Genomic DNA, 27,804 nt, shown 5'->3' on the forward strand with positions numbered 1-27,804 from the left:
ACAGTCTAATTTTAGCAGAAAATAAGCTGATGTACAAACTATTCCTCAAATAATGATAATCACATTAGAAAGGGTAAACCTCAGGTAAAGACTAAAACGGAAAGCGTGCTAAAGCATCTGTTGAAGCATATCAACCAAATTAGCATAACCTCCCATAAAATCAAACAGTCTTTACAAACCACCACCACAAACCCTCATGAGATCTGCAGCAGTTAAACAGCATACCCAGCAAGCCTACATGCAGCTTGTTTCTGGAGTTGCCCTGGCTCCTCTATTCCTCTGCTTACCAAGGCAGCTTGACTTTGCCATCCTAACTTTGATATCAGATTTGAAGTTACTTTTCCCCCACCAAACACAAGCATATTCTGTCATAGTGACATTTCTGGATTCACACTTGTAGCAAATGAGAACAACAACTTCATAGACATTTGAACAATTATTTATTTTTCAGAGGACATATTACTTAAATGAAAGTGGATTATTTTAGCCTGTTTTATAGGAAAAAAGTTTCATCTTGTCTAGTACATAACTAGTTTCCAAACTAGTACATAACCAGTTCCACAAATACATCAAGCCAGCAAACTGTCACTACCACCACTGGAGTTGATCACACTCCCCCCTCCATCACTCTGGTCTCTCAATCTTCCCTCTGTGCCTCTCCCTGTGCAGAGGTACTTGTGCAGCAGTACAGTGAATTGGATAAGGAATTGATCCCAGCTGAACCTAAATGCTGTTTTCTTTCCATTAGTTTAAGCCTGCATCACTAGCGGGATCCACTTCCTAAGCACTCAAGCACTTGAGTTGGCAAAGAGAAGGGAATAAACAGCTCAAGCAGTGAGAAGAGGGCACTTCTCACAGCAGTCCCATTGGCCCAAAATGGCATAAAATACATAGTCTTTGTGTGATAAGTTTTTTGTTACAGGATACTGTAGTGCTTTTATAAAGACCTGTTCCTCCTTGTAAAAGTATATTTAAAGTTTTTTACACGGAAAATCCTCAAGGTTGCCTTTACACATTCTTCAGTCATTGCTTCAATTTCAGTTGTTTCAGGTTTTTTCTCTCTTCTGGAGGGAAAGTAAAGTATATGTATTAGGAAATAATGCAACGTGTAGTGAGCAGAACAGGGTACCAAATGAGATACTTATGCCAAGTCTAAAAAAAATTAGAAAGTTCTACAGCTCTTCTCATCTCTTTTCTCACCTTTTACAGAAGAGACGGTTTTCAAAACAGAGGAAGAATCACAGTAGAAGTGACTGGGCACAACTTCTGGTGTAGCCAGAGCTCATGGGCTGAGGCTCTTCCAGCCCGTGGCTGCGGCTATTACAGACCTCGTGGTACCAACATTTACGCTGGATGGCACATTATTGCAACTGACAAAACAAATATATGCTTGTTTTGTCCGAAGGGGAAAATTCTCCTCCTCCTCAAAGTGATCCACCCCATTTCCTGCTTCTCAATGCTATAAAAGCAATTTAATGGTTTTACATTTTCAACTCCACATTTGAGAATTCCACATTTACCTCCTCCAGTCTCAGTCATGAGGAGCAGCAACACATTTGTTAGACTGCTCTTTTCCTGCCCAGCTGCATGGATACTAGGAGAGGGAAAAGCCATGTACACAAGACATATTTTTATTGATGTTGATTTTATGCCATAATTTTATACTTTTCATACTTCAGTGTGCTAATGTTTTGTTCAAAATAAATCTCAATGATACAAAATGAGCTAAACCTAGCATTTAGCTTTCCAAGTAGTACTTGCACATTCTGCATTTTGATACATATGCTAATACCTACTAATTAGAATCATAACAAAGACTTTAAAGACAGGAATTAGGGAGAGGAATTTTCCAAACCAAAATTTATTCGTTATATGACAAAACAAACATTAGAACCATTTCTTCTGTATAATGATGCAAAATATTCTCACAATAGGAGAATTGGGGAAGAATTCTAATACGACAATCAATTAATAAAATGAAACAAAAACCTACATGCTATAAATTTGCCATTTCATTATGTTCAGCCTCAAACACCGCTAAAATAAAAAATTACTATGCATATTTTTGCATACCTCAAAAAAACAGGAGATATCATGGTTTCTGTGTGGTATGCAATTTCTAGGTATTAGAAATTAGTTACAAACACCGTGTATGTGTTTGTTGGATGTTGTATGTGCTATGGATGTAATGATGAAACCCACTGCAGTATTATGGTTAAATTATCTGTACCTGTAGCAAAAATTATTGTTTTAGAGCACTTAAAGGACGAGGAAAGCTTCTGTGCTCATTCGGTCTTTTACATAGATGAAGGCATATTTTACTTTTTATCAACACCGTAACTACATTAGCTGAAGAGGTTGTTTCCCAGAAGCCTACAAAAGAAGACAAAGCAGTATGATTTCACTGAATGGGAAGATCCTAATCAGTACCTTGTATTAGCAATTTAATACCGAAGACCACTGATAGAGAGCTAGAGGTTAAAATCCATCATCTTCCTAGTAAAACTCCTTTGATCCATTCTAAAAGCTCCTGCTTTGGTAATAAAAGTAGAATTCCATCAACCATTCTGCTTTTATATTAAACCCATAAGCAAAATCATATGAATGTATTTCCAGTGAGCATACCCTCAAAAGTATTTCAGCACGACAGGGAAAAGCTGTTACACTATTAGAATTGCAAATTATGTCACCTTTCAGCAAGTGACCAACAACAAGCCACTCAGAAGTGCTTGGCAATAGAAGGAGGCTTGTTTTCACAGTAGTTAACGCTTATTTTACGGCTAATCCATCTCAACTTTGTAGGCTTGCTTACCTCAGCAATCTGCACATTTGAAATAAATAAAGCAGTAGGAAGGGAGAAGTTTATATTCCTGTCCCAGGCTGCTGCTTTCGGTATTTGTGCAAGTTCATCGGTGGCTACACTATTCCATAATGACAGCGTGAACATTCAAACTGCTACCAGATTACCTTTCTCTTAATATGTACCCTAAGAAAAAACAAACAAACAAAAAACCAACAACAACAACAACAAAAATAACCAAACCCTGAACCACAATTTACACTACTTAGATATCTGCAGTATATAAAATACTATGCAGAAAACTACAAGTCCATCCATTACTTAAAACAACCTTGCCAGCTGAACATCCTTGTTTAAACTCTTATACCATTTGTGCACTTCTACCCTTAGCAGTCACCATCTTGGTCAGACACACAGGAGATCCTTGGAACCACATTCTCCGCAGGAGCACAACACTAAAGGAAATAACACAATTCGAAAACAGGATGTGCACAAGAGGTTTTTCTGCGTGCACATTCCCAACCTACATCTGCAAAGAATATTTGGGCAAGGGGAGAACAGATTCAAGCCCAGAGCTTTATATAACCAGTAAACAAATAAACAGCAATAAGAGGACAGAGCAACAAGATTATGCTCCGAATACTCTTGTCTAACCGGAAGGCAAAGCCAAGAAGCCCTGCAGGAAACACAGACTAGAAGCAAACTGTCTTATTTCCTATTGCTTCTACGTTTAAAAACATCCCCAGTATGCATAAATCAAGATGTCATTGGCAGTGAAAACAGAAGCCCAGCTTAACTCCATAGCTACAAGGCTCTGTTAATCCCTCTCTAACATTCTCACTAAGGTCCCCAGCTTTCTTTTGTTCTCATAATATCAAGCAATGACAAAGAAGCTATGACAATGACACAGAAGAAATTTGTATTCACTTGTCAGATACTGGTAAAAACATCTCCCTCAAAGGCACAGTATTGAGAATTAAAGCAAGTAGAGGCTAGTGTGGCATACAGAATCATTTCCATTTTTGAACATGGATTTATTGACAGCAGCATCCAAAGCACTGAGAATAGTCACACCTGCAGTCTAACATGGATCAACATAAAGTATCAATGTCATTACTTGTTGGGGTTTTTTTAAGACAATGTTTCTTCAGAAACATTCATAGTTCATGCATATGTCAGCTCTGTTTATTATTATTGCAAGGTGTAGCAAGAGGAATGCTGTCTTCTGTGAACATGCTGGAGGGAGAAACTGGAGCAATAGAAAGAAGTGGTTCTGCCCTACAAAAAGGGAACCTCCTGCTTTTACACAGCCATGTTAAAAATCCAGATAGCTTTTCTTTGGACAGGCTGTAACATACTGAAGTCTGTCAGGGTGGTTACAAACATGTTGCTGCCACAGTGCATCTGAGGGAGCAGGCACTGCATGTTTAACTTTCCTTTGTTTCCCTTCCACTCCCAGATGTGAACTATTTTCCAAATTATCTAAAGGATTTATCAGCAACTTCTTCACCGACTTGTTTTGGTAAAAGCTATATCTTCTAGAGGAAAAAGGGCAAAGGAGACAGTACCGATAAAATCAGCCCACCTTTTCATAATTAAGGCTCACAAGAGCTGCTATAGCCTCATTTGCTTCCTTGGCATGGGATGAGGTCATCCTTTTGATGATACAGGACTTAATCTTCTCCAACATATTTTGGAGAATGCAATACCTGAATGAGTCAAGTTCTACTGTATCTTAAAGGAAATGGAATCTCACCAGGAAGCACTGAGTTACAAGACTCAAATGTTGGACACTGTCACACATACTTTATTTATCTTTTGAACTGAGTTAGCTAAACCAATGCTAATTCTCATGAAATATACATGGACAATAACCTGTACACAATATTTTTGTAACAATTTGATTTAAAACCTACTAAAGGAAGCCAGGGAAGAGCAGTGCGTTTTCAAAAGCCTGAAGTGTAAACAGTTCCAAGGAATATAAAAGGGTCATTTCCAGTCACTACACAAACCTGATTTATTCTCAGCATGATACCTACAAATCAGAGGTAGTATTCAACTGATCAGCTGTTTTTACTGGCTTGGTTAAATATTACTCCTTGCAGTACCCATCAGAATCATATCTTCTTCTTCTACATACTTAGCATTTGCATGTCTCCTGATCAAGACTTTTCTCCTCTATTTATACTACATAAATAAAGCTAGGATTATTAAGCCGGTGTCTACTAACCATAGAACTTTAGAAATGCAAAATGCATTTAGAACACATACTGAGATCTCTCTTGTGCACACACAAACACCAAAAAAGCCCACCAAAAACGAAAGCACTCACCTAAGGAGAAAAAGAAATTATTCCATCACAAATCCTCACCCCAAGCATTCTGTCAGAAGAAATTTCAATTCAGCATTTACATAATTTTAAATGGCAACTACATTTAGGGGAAGCACCTTCAATTCATGATCTTTTTGTTTCCTATTTCCAGACACTATAGTAACTCCTACTGAATTACTGACTATAATTAGCAAACTGTGACTTAACATTATTATATTGCACTATTTTGTTTTAGTCACAACAAAACTATCGGACTGAAAACAACTCTTCAGATTGTGACAAAAGTTTACATAAACTTAAAAAACTTAAGCTCAGAATAGCTAAGAGGAATAAGCAAGTTTCAAGCATTTAAACTGTTCAGGAAGCACTACAGATTCAAGAAGACCAAGGCCAATGTATGATGTGGCATCTCTGAAAACACATCCCCAATTCAAGCAGACGTTTTCGAGAAAAACCTATCATAGAAAAAAAAATGCAAGTATAGATTAGAGAAACAACAGGAGATCAATAATACAACTCATATATAGAGCCAAGTGGTCTTGTTTCCAAATTCTATTCTTTATGATGTTAAAACAGACTCCCCCTTAATTCCTACCTTTTTCTATGGAAGAAAGAAAAAAGGTGGTGTATTTTCACCTCTAGAAAACTGGATATAAAAGAAAGAGCACCACCATGATTCAATATCAATATCCTGGCATACTTTAAAGTCCACAGAATTTCAAATCTTCTCCCCAGCAACCAATTCCATCTTTTCCCCTCATTATCATTGCATTATCAAGATCATTGAAAGTTACTAGAAGGATTAACATATATCTAATGACAGTCACAGTCCCAAAGGTGACTTTTCAACAATAGGGAACAGTAAATACCAGAGAGTGACTTCTGTCATCCTTCAGAACCACATACCACCGTTCAGGGCCTCTAAATAAATGGAAAAATGAAACATGCTAAGAAGACAGCTGACTTCATGAATAATAAATCTGAAAAAAATCACCTTCCTCAAAAAAGTATTAATTTAAAACAATGAAAAAAGATATATCAGTTTCTTAATCTTTCTGTAAGACACATCTTGGAGGCAAAAATGCACAAATAGCTCAAATGGATAAAAAATTATGAGGAAAAGCACTCCATTAGCTTCCATTCCTAAACTTTTCCAAACTCAGAACTGAATCACCAGCTAATACATTCAGTACTTTCGCAAGAAGAAACAGATATCGGAAATGAGTGCTACAAGAGGTATTTTAGGAGGGAGTTATATTTTTGTCCAACTGTAACAATCAGATTTTTGTGAAGTCTTTTAACTTCCTGTACATTGAAAGGGGAGGTATTTGCAAACAAAAGATTAAGCTTTACTGTGCTGTTAAGCAAATACCTTCTGGATATCTACCTCTGCATCACAGGACTATCATAATGTGAAACAAAAGCCTACCAAGACCAATATTCCATTTCTGATAATGGCCAACACTGAAATGATTCAGAAGACTCCATAAATCTCTGAAAACGCAGCTAATTGCCCAACAGCATATCCCAAGAGGAATTCCTTCCCGACTCTGACTGTTCAGCTTTGATGAATGGACTGAAAACCAATATTATCCTAGCTGGTACCCTTGCTAATGTGGTTAATCTTCACAGAACCATATTACTGACCTTAGTGAATCATGCAATTTAAATCCTCAGCTCAACTATGGGCTGTATACAAAAATTCTTCCCATTTATTAGTATTCCAACCTTCGATTGTTATGCAATACACCAAAATTGTGCTTTATCGTCAAATATGCTGGCAAGTCAAGTGTCTTTCAACCCACTTTTGCCTTATACTCCCCTCATTTTTGAACTTGATGTTATTTTTCCATATGATGAAGCAGAAAAAGTATTTATTGAAACCTAGTTAATCTGAAGTTTTTCTGGATTTGATTTTGTAACAAAAGCACATTGGAGAATTCATTCTTTCAAGGTCTGAGACAGTGCCTGCTGTGATACTCATATTGTCATTTTACAACTAAACTCCACAAAAATGGTGCAAGAAAAGCAAATCCAAAATGAGATTAAAACGTAGTTAGTAGCTCACTGTCACTCTAAAATAATGTTTGTTTTAGGAACCCTGAGTTAATGAGTAGTCCATGGCTATATGATAATCATTGTCTCCTTAGGAGATTAGACTCCTTTTTGGACAGGTTTATCTCACAGTATTTTTACTTCATGTCCTGTGCACTCCACCCACATCACTAGTCTCCAGGGATCTTAGGGAAATAAGCAATGGGGAGAGTTCATGTAAGCAAGAACATTATTACTTTCACTGGGAACACGGATACAATTTGGATTAGTTATTCCCACAGCTGTTTGGTCCTGTCTCTCTCCTTTTTTTTTGCATGTAATAAGTCCATATACTTGGTCATATACCAGCAAAAGCATTAGGGGACAGTTGATTATACTTAGATTCTTAGAGAAACTTTATATTTGCAACATCTCTTAGTAATTATATGGTATTTTTCATCCCAAACATCCCAAAGCTAGGATGCTCCATCCCTCTTATTTTAGTTAATACTGACCAAATCTACTGCATTGTTTGGGCAGCAATATCAAACAGGTGAAATTAACTTTCTCTCCATCTAGCTACTGGAACTCTGTGTGCCATTTTTAAAAAGCATAAGATTAAGGATAGGGGATTGCAGAATTAAGAGGAATAGGGAAAATAAAGGTTCATCATCCCATTTCACTTTGCTAGGAACAAGAAGCTCTGGGTAGATTTGGTTTGCACACAGAGTCTGGCTCCCCCATTACAACAGCCTTTGACCTTCTCCAAGCCTCATGTACTGTTTTATAGCTCAGATGAACCTGACAGATGCCTAGCTTGACTTCTGGAGCACTTGATCGACACAGTAAGAACAGCAAACATGGAGCAGTTACTAAACTTGGGTTTCAAAGGTAACAGCAGAGGACACAACTTTGCACAGAGCTGCACATTTCAGCCCAATCATATTTCATTTTCCATCACACTATCAAATCAAGGCCTCCAGGAAGCAAAGGTTCTTTCCCACTCAGGTTCTGTGTAGTCCACAAAGGGTGCACTGATCCTGCAGAAGACATCAGTGTTTCTCTGTGTTAGCCCTTGAGATTGGTCAGCACTCTCTGTTGGCCTAACTCGTGATACCTTCAAATTGCACACGCTGATTTTTGGCATAACTAGGACTAGAACCTTTGTCTGTAAAGTCACAGACCCAAACAAACCCCATGCACCCCTTATTATAAACATGTGCTATGTCCGCAGGCAGAAGAAAATATTACATACAAACCATGGGACAAGAACCATCGGCAAAGGGATCAGAGGGCAGCAGTAATGTTTGCAGCCACAGGCAGCTGAGAAGTCCCCACAGACATCAACACAGTGCACTGTGATACCTGGTAGCACACTGCAGGCCTCTGCTTGCTAAATGGGAATGTGTGACGCACCAGGCCACAGACATTTATCTGGATGAACAATAAATTACTCCTTTAGGTCAGGCATGTACTGGAATTCCCCCAGATCCAAGTTCTTCAGGCATTTGTTTTGACAGCTACAGCTCAATTACCAACAGTGATTGTACATAAGATACTATTGTGTGCAGTATTTTACAAAAATATCAAGGTCTTAGTAATAATGGAAAATAATTATAATTCCTTTATTAAATCTAGAGAGGAAATGATGATGTATGTGCTAGCAAAGTTTTATTACATGTATAAACACCATCCTTATTCCTATATTTCCTTCCTCTTTGTTCAAATTCTGCTTATTCAAACAACAAGGCTTTTCTTGACACTGGGGACCATCAGCCTGGTGATCTCTCTCATGTACTCTCAGGTTTGTTTTCCAAAATATTTTCTTCTTTCCTTTTTTTTTTTTTTAACTGTTTGTCATAGCAAGAGTGCTTTTACACACAGAAGGTCAAATACAATTCAAATTCACTCCTTTAACTGTATCTGTTAAAACACATTAAAACCTTCATGGAAGTTGTCATTCAGAAGTTAAGCAACCTCCATGTTAGCTTAATTCGTGATGGATGCCCACAAATATTTAACACCCTTTTATTTTACTTTTTTGGCTTGGCTCAGAAATACCGTGGATAGACACACCTAAACAAGTAGAACCAATGTGCTGAAATTTGTCTGTCTTTACAATAAAGTTATGTCTTTCTCAAGAAATTCTTAACAACTTTATTTTACAATAAAAAAGAGCCCATGTTTCAGAATAAAGTGTTTAAACATGGAAATTTAATAGATTTATTAGGCAAGAGTATTTATAATTTTATTTAATTACAAAAAGGATTACATTAATTTCTACTGAAAAAAACCCAAACCAACAACAAACCAACAAAAAACCAACGCAACAAGTGATTTTATCCAGTAAGATAGTGGATTATACTATGTGTTTCATGAACTGCAGAAAATACTTCTTCATTAACAAGATGACTAATTTCCAGTATTCTCAGCCAGTCAAGCAGTGAAAATTAGTAAGTTTTCAACTACCCAAAATTTGACTTAAACAGAAACATTGATTCTACTAACAATGAGAAAATGCAAGTCTGTGAACATGTAAATAATATCTTGCCCATTTGAAAAGTTATACCACATATAGCAACAGCTGCCTACACTTCAGTGGATGACTGGGCACATTCTGCCTGAAACAAACATGGAAAACCACTTATATGCACTTAAAAAAAACCAAAACAAAACCCACCACCTTATTACAGTACAGTGTGAAAACAGAAAGCCCTCCCCTTTAAAAGGCAAACTAACCACATTGCCTATCAAAACTTGCAGCTAAATGCCTAAATGCTTGTGCACTACAACCATTAACCCGCCATCTCCCCTTTCTTGGATGAGTTTTCATAGCACTTTACTCCACCCGCTCAAGCCTCAACAAGCTCAAGTGAGTCAGGCCAGTACCTTCATATTCATCAGGGTGGGGCAAGGGAGACAACCTCAGTACAGACATTCTGGGGTTATAAGAATGCAAATCACCAAAGTCAGCATTTTGAATAGCATCAAAGCTAAAACTTATGCTACACCAGACCACATGGTAAAAGCCTATCATATGCCTAATAAGAAACATTCATAAATACGTCCAAAAACCCCTGAAATTTCACAGTAGCCTTCAACAATTGCTCATCGCAACGACACCACAATAATCAAGTGAAGAAGGGACACAAGAAGAACAACTGCTGTTAGACGCCCATCTAGGAATACTGAGAAAACAGCACTCCTTAATGTCCAACAAGTCAGGCAGCAGAGGGGTATCCAACAGAGACCCTCGGCCTTACAAGATTAGGGCTAGAATTGAATAAAAAAAACCAGCTACAGTCATTAGGCTGAAGCATCCCCTTCGCTATTTCTTCTCTTCACCTCTTACCAGTCAGACTTCTCCCAAACCTCGAAAGTCAGCTACTTCCAAAAAATGGCGCTATCTGGGTACAACAAAAAGGAGACACAGACAAGATCCAAACTGCAGGTTAGCACAGACACCCCAATCAGAAACTACAAGTGAAACAAAAAGGCTGGCTCATGGAAAAAAGTAAGACAACTTTGGAAGAGATTAGGGATATCTGAGGATCTGGATACCCTGACCAGAACCAGCAAATGCTCCCATTTCTAATCTCTTTCCTTTCCTAGAAGAGCTTCAGATAACCTTAAATAGCAAGACCAGTGCCCAAATATGGCTTTTTTGAATGTAGGCTGGTCAGCTCCTGAAAAAAAAATATCAGTCCCCTGTTAAACCTGCAGGCAAGATTTATCCAGCTGACCTGGAGCTGTAGTACTTAACATGGCTTTTGTTCAAGACTGTCTATTAACATAAACAAGAGATACAAGGATGCCCAGAAGCTTTTCCTTTCTTTCCCAAGTATATCTGTTGGTCCAATAGAAGTTATTAGCCCTCACTACAAACTTGACTCCTCTTATATCTGATGGAAAGCAGTCACACACTGACACTTTATTAGACATGACAACCATGAAGGTTACAAACAGGAGTTCCAGCAACACCTGGATATCATCAGAGAGAAGACTGACTAAAAAAGCTATTTATCATTTATTACACCTGACACAAACTTGAAACCAGAGAATTAATTCTGCAATCTGAGCCCATCCACAAAGTAGATGCCTCCTCATAAAAAAAATCTCTATCCAGTTTTGCATAACCTGTTCAGAAGAAACAACTCCATGCTGGTTTATGAAGAACCATGCAAAAGAACAAGTTCTCTAAATTAAGAAATTCTAGATTGAAGTTTGCAAAAGGAAGCAGTTAAAAAAAAATAATCAGGCTCAAGTCTATGCAACCTGTTTCACACAAATTCTGTACTTAATGTGTAAATACTAGAAGAGTTCTCAGGTAAAAGTCCCAAGCATTTACACATTGCAGTGTAGAAAAGGGACAGCAGTGATCCAGTCATTGAACACTGACTGTAAAAATATTCAAGGAACACCTTTGTAACCTGAGGAGCGAAGAAAGGAAGGGGAAAAAAATTACAAAAGCATGCAGATATATTCCAAAGAGCTCGAGTTACCAGACCTGGATCATTTAAAGGTAGTTTTCTGCATGCTTAGATTCTGGCTTAGTGGTTTTACTCTTTCAGTGCTCAGAGTAAGAAGGAATTTGATCTATGACAGTCATTCCTGTCTTGATTCCAGTTTGATTTCTGATGTTTTTCAGAAAATTGTATCTCTACTCTGGTTGTGGGTTTCTGGGGTTTTTTTTGTGTGCGTGTACGTGCATGTTCAATGCTCTTTTTCCACAATCAGGAACAGAGGTTGGTGGATTGTGTGAAACACACCCCGACCAGTTTCTCTTTGCTGGCAGAATAAAAGGAAACTAACTTTTGAGAAAACTGCCATTTTTCCCCCTCTCCAAATGCTAAAATTCTAGGACTGCTCTTCAGCTATTTAGTTATACTTATCATTCCAGGTGCAAAATTAAATTATTTGAAATTATTGCACACTGTCTCAGGAGCAGGGAAGCTCCTAGACTGCAACTGTTAGAAGTGTCAGAACAAAGCCATGAAGCAACAGTTCTTCCTTAAGTAGTCTCACTGATATAACAGTCTACAGTATTATTATAAACACCACAGTTGCAAAATAAATTTAAATAATCAGATTAATTTCATGTCCAGTGAAGGACACAGTTTAATTATTTTTTTTTTGTAATTGCAGTACAAGATGAGTGGAAAGCCTGATAGGAAGGACTTTTAATAAATTGAACCTAGCAAGCAAATTTCACAACCTTATCACCAATTGTAAAAGGCTAAACACAGGTTAAAAATAATGGACAATAATGTATTACTTCAGTAGTATTCCTCTAGCAGAAACCCATATTAGAGTTGTTTAACAGGTTAGCAGTGATCGCAGAATATGCAGATCTGACAACACTGAGTTCAAACTTGTATACGCAGCTATCTAAAAATTGCAGTCTCTTATTAATTTTACTCTTTCAAGTATGCTTTCTCTGGGCCCACATCCAGCAGATGTAACAGATGGAAACTGCCAGTAAAATATGGTGAAGTTATGTAGGCCAACCAGGCTTCCCGAAAGCTCTCTTGAATCAGACTGCTGGATTCAACCAGGCACCCAAAATACCACCAACCTTCACATTCACGCCATGACAGAGCCAGCACTTTTCTCAGGTAGATGAAACATGATTTACAGCAAATTATAAAGTCTGAGCTATTCATAAATATCCAGTTCATGATGAGTATATTTATAGTTTAGCCATAAACTGAATGTAACAACGCAGTGGGACAGCAACTGTGGCAATGCTCTGACGCCACTCCCTGCCCTAGAACAGCAGCCCAGTCATGGCATCTCCTGCTTTCACATATTCTGCAGCTCTTCCCAACGTTCAAGCAGAAGGATATATCATCACAAGATAGATCGCTAATTATTTGCAGAGTAATTAGCACTAATAATCACATTACTACATGATTAGATTAAATTGATTTTAGTCCTTGCTGCCACCAAAATGAGCATTCCCTAAGCTTTATGCTCTCACCAACACCACAGGGCTATTAACGTTATTCATGTAGCTACACAAACAGGCTGCAGGAACTCATTTAGCTGAAAACAACCTGAGGAGAGGAAACAAGGCAGAAGAAAAAAAAAAAGGATTTGTTTTCATTCAGATGAGCATCTTAACCTACCAGCCTTCCTGAATCCTGATGCTACTGCAAAGCAGCAGAGGGTAACATGCAGAGATATGCGAGAAAAGAGTACTGCTACACTTTGAGAATGTTCAACTCTTTTTCTAAAAGCAAAGACCTTAAGATTGATCTACTCTTCTTGCCCCTCAGTAAAATTCTTGTTGGAAAAAGAACACTACTAATGAGAACAAACCAGTATTCAGGAGTATTGTACTCACCACAGGAAAGCAACTGACTGATACAAATTCTGTGGCTTGCTAAAGTAACACAGGTTTCAAAATGCAGAATTTGTTCGGCATTTTCTCCAAGAAATCAATAATTAACTACACCAGGACACTTCAGGGAGCAAGGCTCTGCAGTAATTTTTTAATTTGTTTTGCATTAAAGCAGAAGAGCCTTAGCAGTGACCATCTCAGTAACACAACAGAGCACTTTCTAAGCCAGGCAGACATAAGGGAACAACGCAACTGAAAAATTTAAATTGCTCCCATACCATCTTGTACAGTAGACTCCTTTTCTACAACTCTAATAGCTCTTGAAACACACATTTCAAACTAACATCACCTTTCCACAACTACACTAATGAATATTACAAGTTAATATTTAATGGAGATATTCTTTTGCCTGCAGACAATGTTATACTAGTTGTTTTCACAGTTAACTTCTGGTTCAGCAGAGGTACTGCTCATGTGTGCTAAGGGTATGAGGTAATATTGAAGTCTCATCACAACAGAATGCAAGTGGCTCACAGACAGACCTAGATTTATCTGGGGAGGGCAACCTGGGACCCCACAGGTAACGTTACACCTATAAATAGAAGCAAGTAAGGAACATGTGAATATTTCCTGCCCAATGGGACTGTACATGTCTGGTTTACCAGTTCCAAGTTATTTTCAGCTACCTCAAAGTGGGGAAAACGGTATGTGAAGCCAAGAATCTGCAGGGAATGTAACGCAAGGGAAGCACCTGTTGTGAGGTCAGATAAAAACCAGAACAAATATACCCACCATGCAAGCTGTGAAAGGTGAGAGGTTGCAGCAGTTTCTAAAGGGAAGACAGCCTTATAAAGGCAGGAGACTTTCTTCACTGGAGATAACTAAAGAGAAGAAAGGGGAAAGCATTCCTTATGGAGCTGAAGAAATTCCAGTGTTACTCCTTTCTTTCTTTTAATAGAAATATTTGCTATAATTAGGAAGTTTTGAACGGTACCCAGAATAAAAATCATTAGCTACTTCTTCTATAAAGGTCTGCTAGGCAAAGACAGGTTCAACTGTATTATGCACCAGCCAAGCTGACAGATAAGTATGCTGCATGATTGCTCACTGTTCCCACTACAAGATGCACTCCTTACAATTAATGGACTTGATGATCTCTATGGGTCCCTTTCAGCTTGAGATATTCTATGATAATGCCCCCCATTCAAAAGTAACAAAAGTTTAGTCTAACAGGTGACAATTAGCATACTGGATTTTTACTGACTCAGAACTAGAACACTGGTGTGCTTTTTCCACACCTAGTCCTTAGCTGTTCTAGCTCAAGGTTAGGACTTCTCTGCATAACAGTATTACTCGTATTTCACCATAGCCTATCTTGAACTGGACAGTGTCTTAAGGCCCTATGAGGAAATTCCTTAAAGATCCTTCCATAAACGCAGAATGGAAGACAACAAAACAGCAGTATGTGTTACTTTTCTTCTAGCATTCAAAATTACCGCAGGGATAACGTGGTTAAATCCTATATCCAAAACAAGTGAAAAAACTGCCAGCTGTAATTTAAGTCCCTGAAAGGTATAGAAGGCTCTGAGAAAGGAGTGGACACTGCAGCTAACAAATGGGGTTTTTTATTTGTGAGAAAGCTTCCCTTTCCATAAGCTAATGGCATTTCTTCTCACCTCTCACTTGAACGCCTCCGAGCACAAGAAAAACTCTGCCCCCTCAAGAAGTGAAATGTTACCTTTAAACTCTTCAATGAGGATTATTTTCTGTGGAATGTATATCAGTATTCTCTCTGCATTAGAGGTCTGTGTTATTCCAGGATCAGTGTAAGCATCTCTCTCAGTTTCAAACAGCACAGTCTATTAACCTACTAAACCACAAAGTTTATAGTACAGATGTAGTCCAAATTATCATTGCATTTAACGGGTAGTTGTAGGTAAAATACTTTGTTTCTCTCTTCCCTTTTTACATAACAGTTCACAAAAAATACTACAGTACTCGGTCCTCCTCTATTATGAAAAAAGGCATTACAGCATCAGACATCACTGTTAAAGACTAAAAATAACTTACACCATGTCAGGTTTACTAGCATCATTAATGTTTTACTCCTTTTCAACTATGAATTTTAAAACAAGTTAAAAAAGCGAGTTTCATAACCGAAGGAACAATGCCTGTCTTTGTTACTACTTTGAACTTCAAGAGCAGATCAATGCTATTTGTAACACAAAAGTTTGGAATCACTTCCAAAGAGGGTAATATAGATCTCTGGCAATTAAGCAACTCTGATCTCTAGTCAAAATTGCACTGAAAATGTATCCTATGCAAAACAAAAAAGCTCAAAAAAATTAAATTAAAAAAAAATTTAAAAATTAAAACTAAAAAAAAAAATTTTAATGGAGAGAACATACTGAAGAAACCATAGTCTTTCACCAATATTGGTATTAATGCCACATTCAGTGGAAGGGTAAAAGATATTAATCAATCACAGAAAAGACTTTGGCGCTAAACCAAGCACTGTAACAGGCCAGCAGCTCATTCTTTTCAGCTTTCTTCCTTCAGACTTGACTGGATTTTGAAGCACTTGACTGAACAGAAGGCAGCACCCAGAGAAATTTTGCTGTGTGACCACGTAAGCCTGTAGCTGTTTGTTAATCCGTAATAAATTCACTATTGTTTGTAAGACTCAGCCTCCGGTTTTTTTGTATATTAAGCTCTCTGAGGCGATCAGAGACACTTGGGCTGCTGCTCTACGTCCTATGGCTAGAATTTACCCTTCCCCCCGCCTTTCCAAGGGGCCACAAGCGCAGGAATAAAGCAGACCTCACTCTAAATCGCCTATCAGATAAATGCAACACGAGCTCGAAGGGTGGAGAACTAGGACAGAAGCAACTGTTACTGCTGCCTAATATAACACACTTGCACTTGAAGGATAATTTCTAAGTAATACAAAGTTAAAACACAGAGGGTGTTTCTCACACCGAAGGTAAAGGCAGCACAATGGATAACATGAGACGTACAAGGCGGGTACGGAAAGTGCATGAAAAGCTGAAACTGCAGACCAGCACGTTAGCAAAGCAGTTTAGGAATAAGGAAGGAGATCACAGTGGTTTTATTAGTGGTGACACTCTGGAAAGAGTAACACCACTAAGAAACAGATCAACACAATTCGCCTGCCAGAGGCGTTGACAGAAACCGGTGTGTTACTGGGAGAGACTTGTTCTCCCATTTTCTGCAGGTTTTTCTTCAGCCCTGCCCTTCTCACACCAGAGACTCAAACAGCTGAAGTTTCCACTGCGAGAAAGGCTGAACAAGTGACATGACCCAAACTTCTGCCTGGGCAGACAAATGTCCTCAGTTTCTGTCTCAAACAGCAAGAAGGATGTTTCCATCCACAACCTAGTTCCTAACAGCAGCTCTAACTTGGACAGAATAAGAAAGGGTCTCTTGGGCCTTCTAGCCTTTCCCCCTTCAAAATATCAACGTTCACCCTTCCTGCCATAATCACACACAAACACCGGCCCCTGTAGAACTCCCAAGGTTTTAAAGGAGAAAACATCAGTGGGACAATACTGGGTTTGGTCAGGCAAGGAACATACCAGGAAATAGCTGAGAATAAGCGAGTAATGCACAAATGATTCAGGATCCATTGCCATTACAACAGGGAAACCAGGCAAGTCTTTTTCCACATATGGAGGGACCCACCCACCCTGGGAAAAAAGTACAGAACAAATGCCAATTTTTTTGTAGCAACTTCAAAAAGCCCAAAATAATTTTCACAAGAAAACCATCAAAACATACTGAGAGTTTGGCTAAAGTAAACCTTGATTCTTCTCTGCTTTACAACATAATTCACACAAAATAAGTACAGCTGTTGTAGTGAGGCACTTTGAGCCTTGTCTAAGTCCTGTGTTTGATGTCTTTTTGTAATTACAGTGACACTTTTTGACACTCCAGCATTTACTTTTACAAAGTCACCATAAGTGACTACCTGCACTTTAAAGTTGTTCTGAAACAAATCAAAATAAGCTCAGCATTTCTATTTTCATAGAGACCATCTAATAATAGAGTGCAGCCCTCTGACTTACAAGACACAAGGCTTGCAGTACATGGCACATAGACCTCTTCACATGCCACAAATACTGCACTTCCGCTGCTCAGCCTGCTGGAGAAAAACCCAGCCATCGGTATCTACCCCCCAGATACTCAGCATTCCCTCCGTCACAGTGAGTGAGGGGTCAAGACTCACAAGAAAACATAACTCGGATTGACAACTGGCTCAAGAGTCAGACACATCCAGTGTGAAGGTAAGTAACAAGTGCTGCACTTCCACCAGCAAACAGACCAGCTGCAGACAAAGGGCAACACACACCAGTGATCCTTCTAAATACACTACATCCAGCAACTGCGACAAAATAGTTCACATTGTATTCCAGGCACGTCAGCGTTAGAAAAGGAGGTAACCTAGATGGCAAAAATCACGTTCAGGAGCCGGACCGAACTGCTGTAAAGAGGAAACTAAGGGCAGCAAGTTATCACTGCAACACTACTTTTGCTGAAGCATAAACCTACTGCTCATGCGATTTGGAAGCATAATTATTCACAGTTCACCTGAGTGCAGGTCGCCAGCACAATTCATGCAAGAAGTAACAGAGAATATCTTGCTTGGGATACTGGTAGCATATCGGGTCACTCCCATCAACTGCATCTCCCTCTCCTGCACTGTGGTTTCCAGACCTAAAACCAGCAGCAAAGCGCTTTCTACCTTCTGTCTGTGTGTAATTAGCACTATTAATCCCAGGCTATCCGAGCCCCCTGGCGTGGCTCTGATTTGGCGTTAATCTCTGCCGAGGTCTCTTCTTCCTCCCCACAGAAAGCCATTTAAACCTTGGCACGCCGTTCGGTTTAAAGTGATGTTCTGTCGCAGAGGGATTAGCCCCACACTGCACGGGTGGGGAGCACAGCGAGCTGCCACACCTGGCCTGCCCATGCCCGCAGAAAAGGAACGAAAAGTTACTTTTCCAGAGAGCCATCGCTCGGGACAAGGCGAGGGCTCCCGTGCAGCCCTTCCTGCCTCCGGGCGCAGGCGGCTGCACCCGGAGACGCCCGGCTCCGAGCTCCAGCCGCCCTCCCGTCCCCGCCAGCACGAACTGATTAGTCATTTGCGCCGCCCGCGGGGCTCGGGCCGCCCGGGAGCGGGGCCGCCACGGCCCGGAGAGCTCCGGAGGGAGCGACGGGGGGGCCCCACTCACCCCATGAGCCAGTCCATGGCTGGGTCCCGCCGCGCCGGGAAGCTCCCGCGGCCGCCGACTCGCTGCTCACCGCCCGCTCATGTGGGCCGGGGCCGCCGCGGGCTCCTCCCGCGCTCGGTGTGTCCGCGGGTCCCCCTCCCGGCCGGTCCGTCGGTCGGTCGGTCCGTCGGTCCCTCCCCGGGCGCGGGCGGGGCAGCCCCGGGTGCCCCCCCCGGGCGGACACTCGCGCACCGCCGCGGCCGGAAGTAAACACACCGCGCGGCGCAACCCGGAAGCGGCCCCTCGACGCCCCGCCCCCTGCGCGGGGCACGCCGGGAGTTGTATTCCGGGCGCGACTGGCGGCGCTGAGGGGAGTGGGATTTCCGAGGGCTCTCCGGTCTGGGGACTCTCAGTGTCACTCGTCCCCCTCCGCGGAGGTTTCACTGTCCATGCCTCAGCGGTTCAGTTTCCCTGAGGGCAGCCCCGACGAGATCACACCTCAAGGCGGAACGTGTTAATTGGAGAAGGTGATGAGAGCCTGCCTGGTGCTCCCACAGGGCCGCCAGGCACTGACCCACGGCCGTCGTGCACGGAGACCGCTGTCCTCTCGTGTTTTCGGCAGCCCGAGGTTGTCCCGGAGCCTTGGGAGTGGGACACAGGCTGGACACCTCCCTCAGCAGCCTTGTCCCTTCTGCTACAGAAGCACAGAAGCAATTAAGATGGAAAATACCTCTGAGATCATCGAGTCCAATCTGTGACCAAACACCACCCTGTCAACCAGACCACGGCACTCAGTGCCACATCCAGTCTTTCCTTAAACACATTCAGGGATGGTGACTCCACCACCTCCCTGGGGAGCCCATTCCAATGTCTAATCGTCCTTTCTGTGAAGAGATTCCTCCTAATGTCCAACCTAAACCTTCCCCGGTGCAGCTTGAGACTATGTCCTCTTGTCCTGTCTCTAGCTGTCTGTTGAAGGTTGCACTTTTTGCTACAGAATGTCCTCTTTGACTCAAAATCCTTCCATTCTCTGTTCCTCTATTTGCAAAAATGACCAGACAGCTACCAGAGGGACAATACTTATTCCCAGGCAGCCCAACACTGCATCTCTTTGAGATTTAAACAACTCTAATTGTTTTAAAGGTAAATCCTATCCATGCAGATCATTGAGGTGCAGCATTTCCAGAGGCTCTGTGAAACCAATGTCCTCCTGACCGACTTCCCAGATCAGCAGCACCTGCTCAGGTGGAGTTGTTTGCAGAGGCAGAGCTGGGGTGATTGCATACTTTGGGCACTGTATTAATTATGTGTTATGGGAAAGTAATGGTTACTTCATTGGACTCCCTGCAGTCACCAGCTTTCTGAGGGAAGGACCTTCTTTCAAAGACTGTTTGAGCCATCGCCTTCCTCCCCTGCCCTGCTTCCTCCACCCTGCCATACTGGGGGCTCCAAACGTCCCCCCAGCCCTGTGGTCCTCTGCGTGTGAGCGTCCCCAGGGCCCCTCATCCCACAGGCACCCACTTGTGGCCATGCTTGTTCAGGGAGGGTGAGTCAGGCCACCACACTGACTCTGATGATAGTTCCAACAAAGCAGTGTTATCCTGGGGCCACTACTGCACTGCAAGGGGGTGTTAGGGTCTGAATTAATAATAATGTGTCTTGGTCGTGGTTGTTTTGTATCTCTCTGTCTTGAGGAAAGGCCCTAGAGTTATTTTGTATTAAAAACGTATTGCGCTGTAGTTTTTTGGAACAGACCTTCCTCTGTAATCTGCTGGGGATCCCTTTGCACAATATGTAACTGCTTTATTTTGCCATTCTCCTACAACTAGACTTCAGCCTAAGAATTTTCTGGGTATACGGCAGTGTAATATAAGAAAGAGGTCTTGCAGCAAAACTGCACATCTTTACTGAGTGACTGGGACAAGGATATTTTGCAATGTTTAAAATACCAGATCAAACCACCTGCAGAAAATAATTATCCTTTATGCAGACACTTGATTCAGTCATTGTCTGCAAACATTTGAGAACAGATGTCCCTCATCTGAATTATGTTTTCTTGTTGCCTGTTGTTAGGAGTATTTTTAGCAGGGCGTTAGAGGATGAGCTCCATTCAAATTTATTGTGCGATACATTGTACCAGGAGTAGGGTGTTTAGTCATATGACACATGTTTAAAGGAGGGATGACTTCTGATACAATGAGTTTGTCATGTCAGACTAGCTGTTTTCCTCCTGGTTGTATCGAGGAAAATATACGGCAACTGGCAGTAGAAGAATTACTGGTGCAAATAAAAACTCGGACAAGGAACATCTATTTCATTAATCTTTTGTATCACACTTTCCAGTGGCACAACGCATTTATCTATATCTCACCTAAGGTGATTATTTTGTAATTTTTTTTTCCATTGACATTACACTTACTTTTTTTTCTTCTTCTCCCCTCAGCCACTGGATACCGCAGAAGTCCGTCTGGCAGACCAAGCATTTCACATTCATCCTGGTTCAGTCAGGTCCCTCTGTGAGCATCTCTGAAGAGCAAAGGATGTGCCAGTCCCAGAGCAGTCTCCAGTGCAACTTCACTTCTGTGTCTAAACCCTCTATAAAGGGCATCACAGCGATTATTCATTTGATAATAGCAAGCCTGGCAGGCTGTGGGGCTCTTTTGTGCTAAGCCCTATGCACATGCACAAAGAAAGGCTGCTCCTTGTTCAGGGCAACAGGCTTTTGAGACCCTGTAGGACATGAATATAAGGTGCTTAACAAGAGACAGTCCTTGGCATACAGATGTGTTAGGAAGTGCAGAGGATAGGGGAGGTTTATAATGCCTGATGTTGGAGGGTTTTGCATCAACTCTTCCCTGGATTACTGTCCCACAGCTTACTTGTGTCTAACAGGATTTAAAATGCAAGACTATTGACAGTCTAGGCAGAAGGTGCACCCTGTGGGCTTGCGGGATCTGGACTGTAGGGCTTTTGGCCTGTGGTGCATTCACTTGCTCCTCTCCTCCTCGTTCTGCCACCCATATCCCCTAGCCTGGCTAGCACAAGAGGAGCCAAAAAAGTGCATGCCCTGCTCCTCCTGGCCTCCAGGCATAGGGTGGCTTTGTTGCCAGGTGTTTCTTAACAGCACCAGAGCTCTTTAGAAACTAATGGGAGGCTGGAGGGGATCCATGCAGACCAGACCACAGGAGATGGGACAGACAAACATTCTCACATGAGGATTTGGTAGCCATGTGAAGTTCTGCAGAACTCAGTGTAAAAGCCAAAGTACAAGACAGCATGGACTTGAGGGCTGTCCTCATCTATCAGAGGGCTCTGTTATGTCCCATAAGCCCTGAAGAAAGACACTGCAGTCCCCAGACTGGCTCAGCACTGGCTGAGGATTGCTTTGGAATTGCAAGTGTGAACATTTACTTCCTTATTTTTCTCCCACGGTTCTCATGACTAGATTTGTGCAAAACAGGACATCTGATAGCTGCACAGACAATGTCTGCCATATATACCTGATTTTCATCTCGGCTTTAGTCGGCTTGCTTTGCCTGTCTCATGACAAAGCAGTGCCGCAGAGGGCAAGCGGCTATGAGGAAGTAGTCAAGGCACCAGTCTCTCTGCAGCTCTGTCCCTTTACTGCTTCTGATTTAATTGTCATTACCTCCTGCAGTGGCAAAAGTGCAATACACAGGTGGGCAAACACTGCCTTGCGTGGCCAAGCACTAAGGAGTGTGAGTGAACTTTGCTCCCTTATTGGCTTTATCGCCTCAGAAGCACCTGTCCCTCCCTCACCACCGAATATTGGTGTGGGGCCAGGCAGCTCATATCTGATAACTTGACATCAGCTCTGCATGTTTCCTCTTCTCTCCTTGTGGTAGTGCTGAAGGAACGGAGGAAAGAAAGCATTGCTCAGGGCTGTATGAGTTTTCCATCTCTTGATTTGAGGCAGTGTCATTCCCATGGAACTCATCTTACCCTGGGCAGCTGAGAGGCCTCAGCAGGCAGAGATGTGAACCCCTTTGCCGAGCTGAGGCATTTCCAGTGGGTGACAGAGAAGCAGAGCAGGTGATGGCTGCCCTGACACAGAGGGGGTGTGACATTTTTCAGCAAGCTACAAATCTGCTGCTCCGATCTGATGCTTCAGCAGCAGGAGGAGATACACCCTATGCAGGGTATCTCCAGGAGATGTGGCAGACTGATGGGCTTGGGATCAAAATGGTTCTATTTGTGAAGCTCTGAATGTGGGACTGGCTCTTTAAGTCAAAAACATCCACATACTCCTTCTCTGAGACAAAACGTCTTTGTCCCTGTGCATGAAACATATTACGGTTCAAATTCCTGCAGAGCCATTAGAGAAAGCAAAGTGCATGAGTCTGACAGCGTGGGCCTGCCTGCAACCCTCAATGTGATTATTAATCATGCTGGATATTAATAACAGCATCTCTTCTTGGTTGGAACATTTGATTTTTTTATAAATAAACACTGTGAGTGGTTATAAATATTGATTTCTGCCAGTAATAGTAAGATGTTTTAGATATAGTCTTCCAAAAAGACAATCAATCCTGCTGAGGACCAGACTGGAAAAAATAAATGGCATTTTGGGTCCTGAACTAGCTGGGAAATATGGCTTTTATTCAGATGTCTGAGAGAGGGCTGAAGCTTCAGGGAGGAGGGCTGAAAAATCTATCCTTGGTGGTCTGTGTTCCCAGAGATGCTGACGAAAGTTCAGTCTCTCTCTCCCAGTCACAAAACAGAAGTATTAGGCATTTCCTCTTTAGACAACTTGTGAGTGGTTGTTAAAACACAAGACTGGTGGTGACTTGGTTTTATTTTTTCCCCCCCTAATTAGGTATTACTGAGCAATGCCTGCCTTACGCCTCAGTTTCCACATCTGGAAAATGAAAAAAGCCACTTCCCTCTGCATTAAGTCTTGTGGGAAACGATGTGTAAATGCTGATTGCTTAGGAGTGCTAACAATTAGGTAGATTTCCCTGTTCCTCCAAGTGGGGCATACAAAAATTATGGTAAAGTGAATTGAACAGTAGCCAAGAGAGTCTTAGTTTTAGCTGGGAAGCTTAGGAAATGCAGATGGACACTCATGGGGTCGGTATGCCTGGGCTGACTTGCATGTGTCAGAGATCTGTAAGGCAGATGAGTGTGGGTTTCCTTTTGCCCCTGTGCTGGCAACACTGTGTCATTGTAGACAAGCTGTAACCAAACTGACATTCCCATGTTGCCTGACCAATACCAGCCAATTTGAATGGCCCCTTGGAAAGGGGAAGTAGGAACTTCCAACACACCAGCTCTGTTGTAGTTGGTGCTGCTTTTCTTTACTGGTAAGCTCTTCCCTGAGTGTATCTTAACTCACTGCCTGTGTTGGAGTGGAGAAAAGGGCACAGGGTGAAAAGTATTTTTAAGCTTAGAGAGGGACGTCCACTGTGTGGTTGGGTGGTAGGCTACCTATAAGCAGAAGATGTTGCATGTAACTGAAAGTCAGGGCTTGTCCATCCCCATTGGTTTTGCAGGAAAATGGAGAAAGTGCCGGAAATTCTTTGCATTATTTTCCTAATGCTGCATCTCTCTCCTAGATGGCAAAACTCCCCCTGGGCCTCCACCTCTAAAAAACCCAGCAGGCTGCAAAGAGCCTGTAAGACTGTTTTTTAGAGTCCTAGGTGCTTTTAACCACTGCTTGACATTATTTGCAAAGGCAAGGAACAACTATCTGGCATGTCTTGTCCTCTGGTACAACTACACACGTGCAGCAGTTCACCACATAACCTCCAAAGTGCCCTGAGAGCCTGTGTCACCTCTCCTGCAGAGCAAGGAGATGGGCACCCCACCTGCACACGCTTCTCATGGAAGGTGAGAGTTTCCCCCCATAGCCAAATGCCCAGATGGAAGCAGCCCTAGATTTGTCACGGGATGATGGTCAGACGCGTGGCAGGATCGCCCCCAGGGGGTTGCTTTGCGGGTCCTGCACGCCCAGCTCGGAGCGACTTGTGAGCCCTCGACCTGCTTACGTAAGGTGGCTGCGAGGGAGCGGTGGGCAGGGTCCGCCCGGCTGCCCTGTGACCCCTCTCCCGCTGAGGTGGACATCGGGACGGGGGCTCAGCATCTCGTAGGCATCGTCCAGCCCGGCGCGGGGTTGGTGCCTGCAGTACAAATGAGGCCTCCAATGGCTGCATTAAAGTGTTCCCAGCCCCCACCGATTACAAAGGGTGCCTGGCAGAACAGGAGTCTGTTTGTCTGCTGTGCTCTGCGCAAACAGTCGCTTCTGTAAATACATCTCACATGAGCAATTAGCCCCGACAATAAAGAGGTCCCGTCTCTGCCGAGCCGTTCGGGGAACCTGCTCTTCACCGGGCACCGAGAGCGGCTCAAACAGCCAGATCTACCCCGCCTTCCCTGGGAGACCACAGGTCTGGGTCAGCAAAGCATCCCCTCTTTTCTGCTTCAGTCCTCTTGGCTGGATCTCGGTGCCTCGGTGCGACGTGTGATGTGACAGCTCTCAAAACAGCCCCCGGATGATAACTGAGCACCCAGCAGCGTGGGGCTGCTCAGGGAGGGGTCACACATTGCTCTTCAGCTCCTGTGACACCCTGGGTGCAGGGACAAGTTATTTTAAGGGTGCAGGAAATATTATGCTGTGAAATTGAAGCTGGCTCCCACAGTGCTTGGAAACCACCCAGCCCGGTTCAGCAGCCATTCTTATCGCTGACTAAATGTACTTGTAATTATTTCTCCTCTCCCTCCTTCCTCACGTTGCTAGCATTTTTCTCCTCTTTCATCTTGCACAATTAAATCTGAAAACCAACCCAGGAAAAGTACTGATCAATTATTACTCATGCATATTTGCAATGCCAGGTAGAGGCCTCAGCTGGACAGCAGGGCTGTCCGTGCCAGGCTCTGGTCAGAGCAAAAATCCACAAAGAGAATTATTAGAATCAAAGCCCTGGAAGTCCTGGCCCCACATCTGGAGGGGAGATATCAAATGTGATGAACATATTGCAGGCAACGTGCCTTGATGCACAAGCCTGTTCTCTTTACAGTGCACTCTGTGCTAGAAGAAAAAAGGGGAAGGGGGAAGAGGCAGGGAGAGGTGGAAGTGAGATGGGCACTCCCAAGCGTTTGGCAGCCTGCTGCCTGATGTCTAACTGTCCTGTGTTCCTCATCACTGTTGTGGAGGGAAAGGGAGCTTTTGCTAACATTGCTGTTATCTTTCGTTTCTAGCCCTGCTGCATGAATACAGTTCATCTTCTCCAAACCTTTCCATCAGTAAACACATCTTTTTTGGGTGCAGAAATTGAAGCTGAAGTGTTCCTATACTGCTATCCTTGTTCCTACGCTGATATCACTGGAGTCCAGCTCCAAGAAGACACACTTGTGAAAAAAAACCTCCAGAAGAAACAGAGATGCTTGTTAATGTATTTGGGAACAGCTGAATATATAGTATATCAGTATTCATATATCAGTATTTGTAACTGAGCAATAAGGCTCTATTCCCTGTCTGTGAGGTGAAGCAAGAAGCCAGTGTGATCCCTGGTGCCAGCCTGCTGTCCTCCACATCCTAAGAAGACTCAATGGCACCATCTGATGGCTGAGGGGAAATATTCATATTCGTGAATATTCATTCATTCAAAGCTATTCCCAATCAGTAACAAGGTTTCTAGGTGCAGATAGATTAGTGGTCTTTAAAGGAGGCTTTGGGAGGGATTCAGGAGTGTTGAGAAGTGACATGGTTTGGCCTGCGTGGGGAGAAAGCTACCCTCTTCCTCGCTTGGCTCCTCCAATGCTGACACAGGAGAAGCAGCAGCACTTCAGAGTAGGTATGTGGAAAATGGGTGTGACAGCCAATTTGCAGGGCACAATCACAAAAATGTAAGCTCACTGCTGAGGCTCCGCAAAACCAGCTCAGAGCAGAGTGCACTGTGCCAGAATTGGTGTGCTGGTAGAAACAAAATAATACCCCTGCCAAAGCAGCCCAGACAAGGTAAGGCTGAGCTTTTGCTGGAGCTGAGGGGGGAGATTTGGGGTGCATAGATGGCCATGTAAAGCTCTGTTAGTGCAGGTGGTTCAGACCAATGAGGATTTGTTTGGTAAGTGCATTCTATTGATTTTTCTATGTATAGGAAGTGTTGATTTCTCCAGCAAAGGCTGTAAATGAAGGTCGGGTTTATTCCATGTCTACTTTGCAGTATTAGCAATGGAAGGTGACCTGTCCTCTTTCTCCTCTGACTCTGACAACTGCAAGGGAAGTAAGTACAAGGAGTCAGCTAAATTTTGCCCCCTTCCCCCCCCGCCCCCAGTAACCTGCTATTATGTGAAATCCAGGAGGATAGAGTGATGGGTAGGAAACCTTCACCCAGGGCAATTTCCTCAGATTTGATGGGATACAATGGTGCTATGAATGAGTCATCACTTAAAACAGATACCACCATTTGTTACCTCAGGACCATGATTTGTGTACATGGAGCCAGCTGAAACAACTCCTTGGAGTTTGTCTTCGTGAGAGTACAGAAGTACACCCACTAGTCTTTTCATGGGATCAGGCCTGTACTCCAAGCTGAGCATCCTATCTGCAAAAATGGGGCTGCATGAGCAGTTTTAAAGGAAGAGATGAAAACCTCTGTGCCGGGCACAGTGGGGATTTTGCTGAGAGTGGAGGTTTCCTCAGAGCATCCACAGGCTCCAAGGCTCTATTGTCCAGAAAACACACCCAAAAATGAGGGACTTCTCTCTGCTTGTCCTAATCCATCTCCAGGGAAAACCACAGCCACTACCAAATCCCTCCCAGCTCTGTGATGGGGGCTGTAGCAAGGTGTGAGTTTTCCTCCATCTGCAAGTGGTCACTCCTTCCCACACACTGCCAGCCTCAGCTCGCCTGGCCAGGGCACTGGGTGGTTGTTGGTCTGCCCATTTTTTAATCTGGCTCAAAGGGAAGTCTGCTTCCTGGGTGGAGCTGATAGATGCAAGGGAGGGCTTGATCTCAATCTGCTTCTGGCAGCCAGCACTAGTGCTAATGTTTGCGATCGCTCATTAGTCATTTATGGAGTGCACCCAGGCACCTGAAAGTCTTCCT

General features: G+C 42.6%; 1 protein-coding gene across 1 annotated transcript in view; it reads right to left on the reverse strand.

Annotated features, from left to right (window-relative positions):
* Positions 1 to 18,872, reverse strand: part of MOB2 (MOB kinase activator 2) — a 113,907-nt gene extending 95,035 nt beyond the window's left edge. Inside the window, exon 1 of the mRNA XM_017811926.1 lies at positions 18,759 to 18,872. Within this exon, the coding sequence (XP_017667415.1) occupies positions 18,759 to 18,775 (17 nt within the window). The 5' untranslated portion in view covers positions 18,776 to 18,872. The remainder of the gene's footprint in view (positions 1 to 18,758) is intronic.
* Between the last annotated feature and the right edge of the window lie 8,932 nt (positions 18,873 to 27,804).

The sequence above is a fragment of the Lepidothrix coronata genome, unplaced genomic scaffold, assembly GCF_001604755.1.
Source record: "Lepidothrix coronata isolate B3197 unplaced genomic scaffold, Lepidothrix_coronata-1.0 Scaffold1, whole genome shotgun sequence".
In the NCBI taxonomy this organism is placed as follows: Eukaryota; Metazoa; Chordata; class Aves; order Passeriformes; family Pipridae; genus Lepidothrix; species Lepidothrix coronata.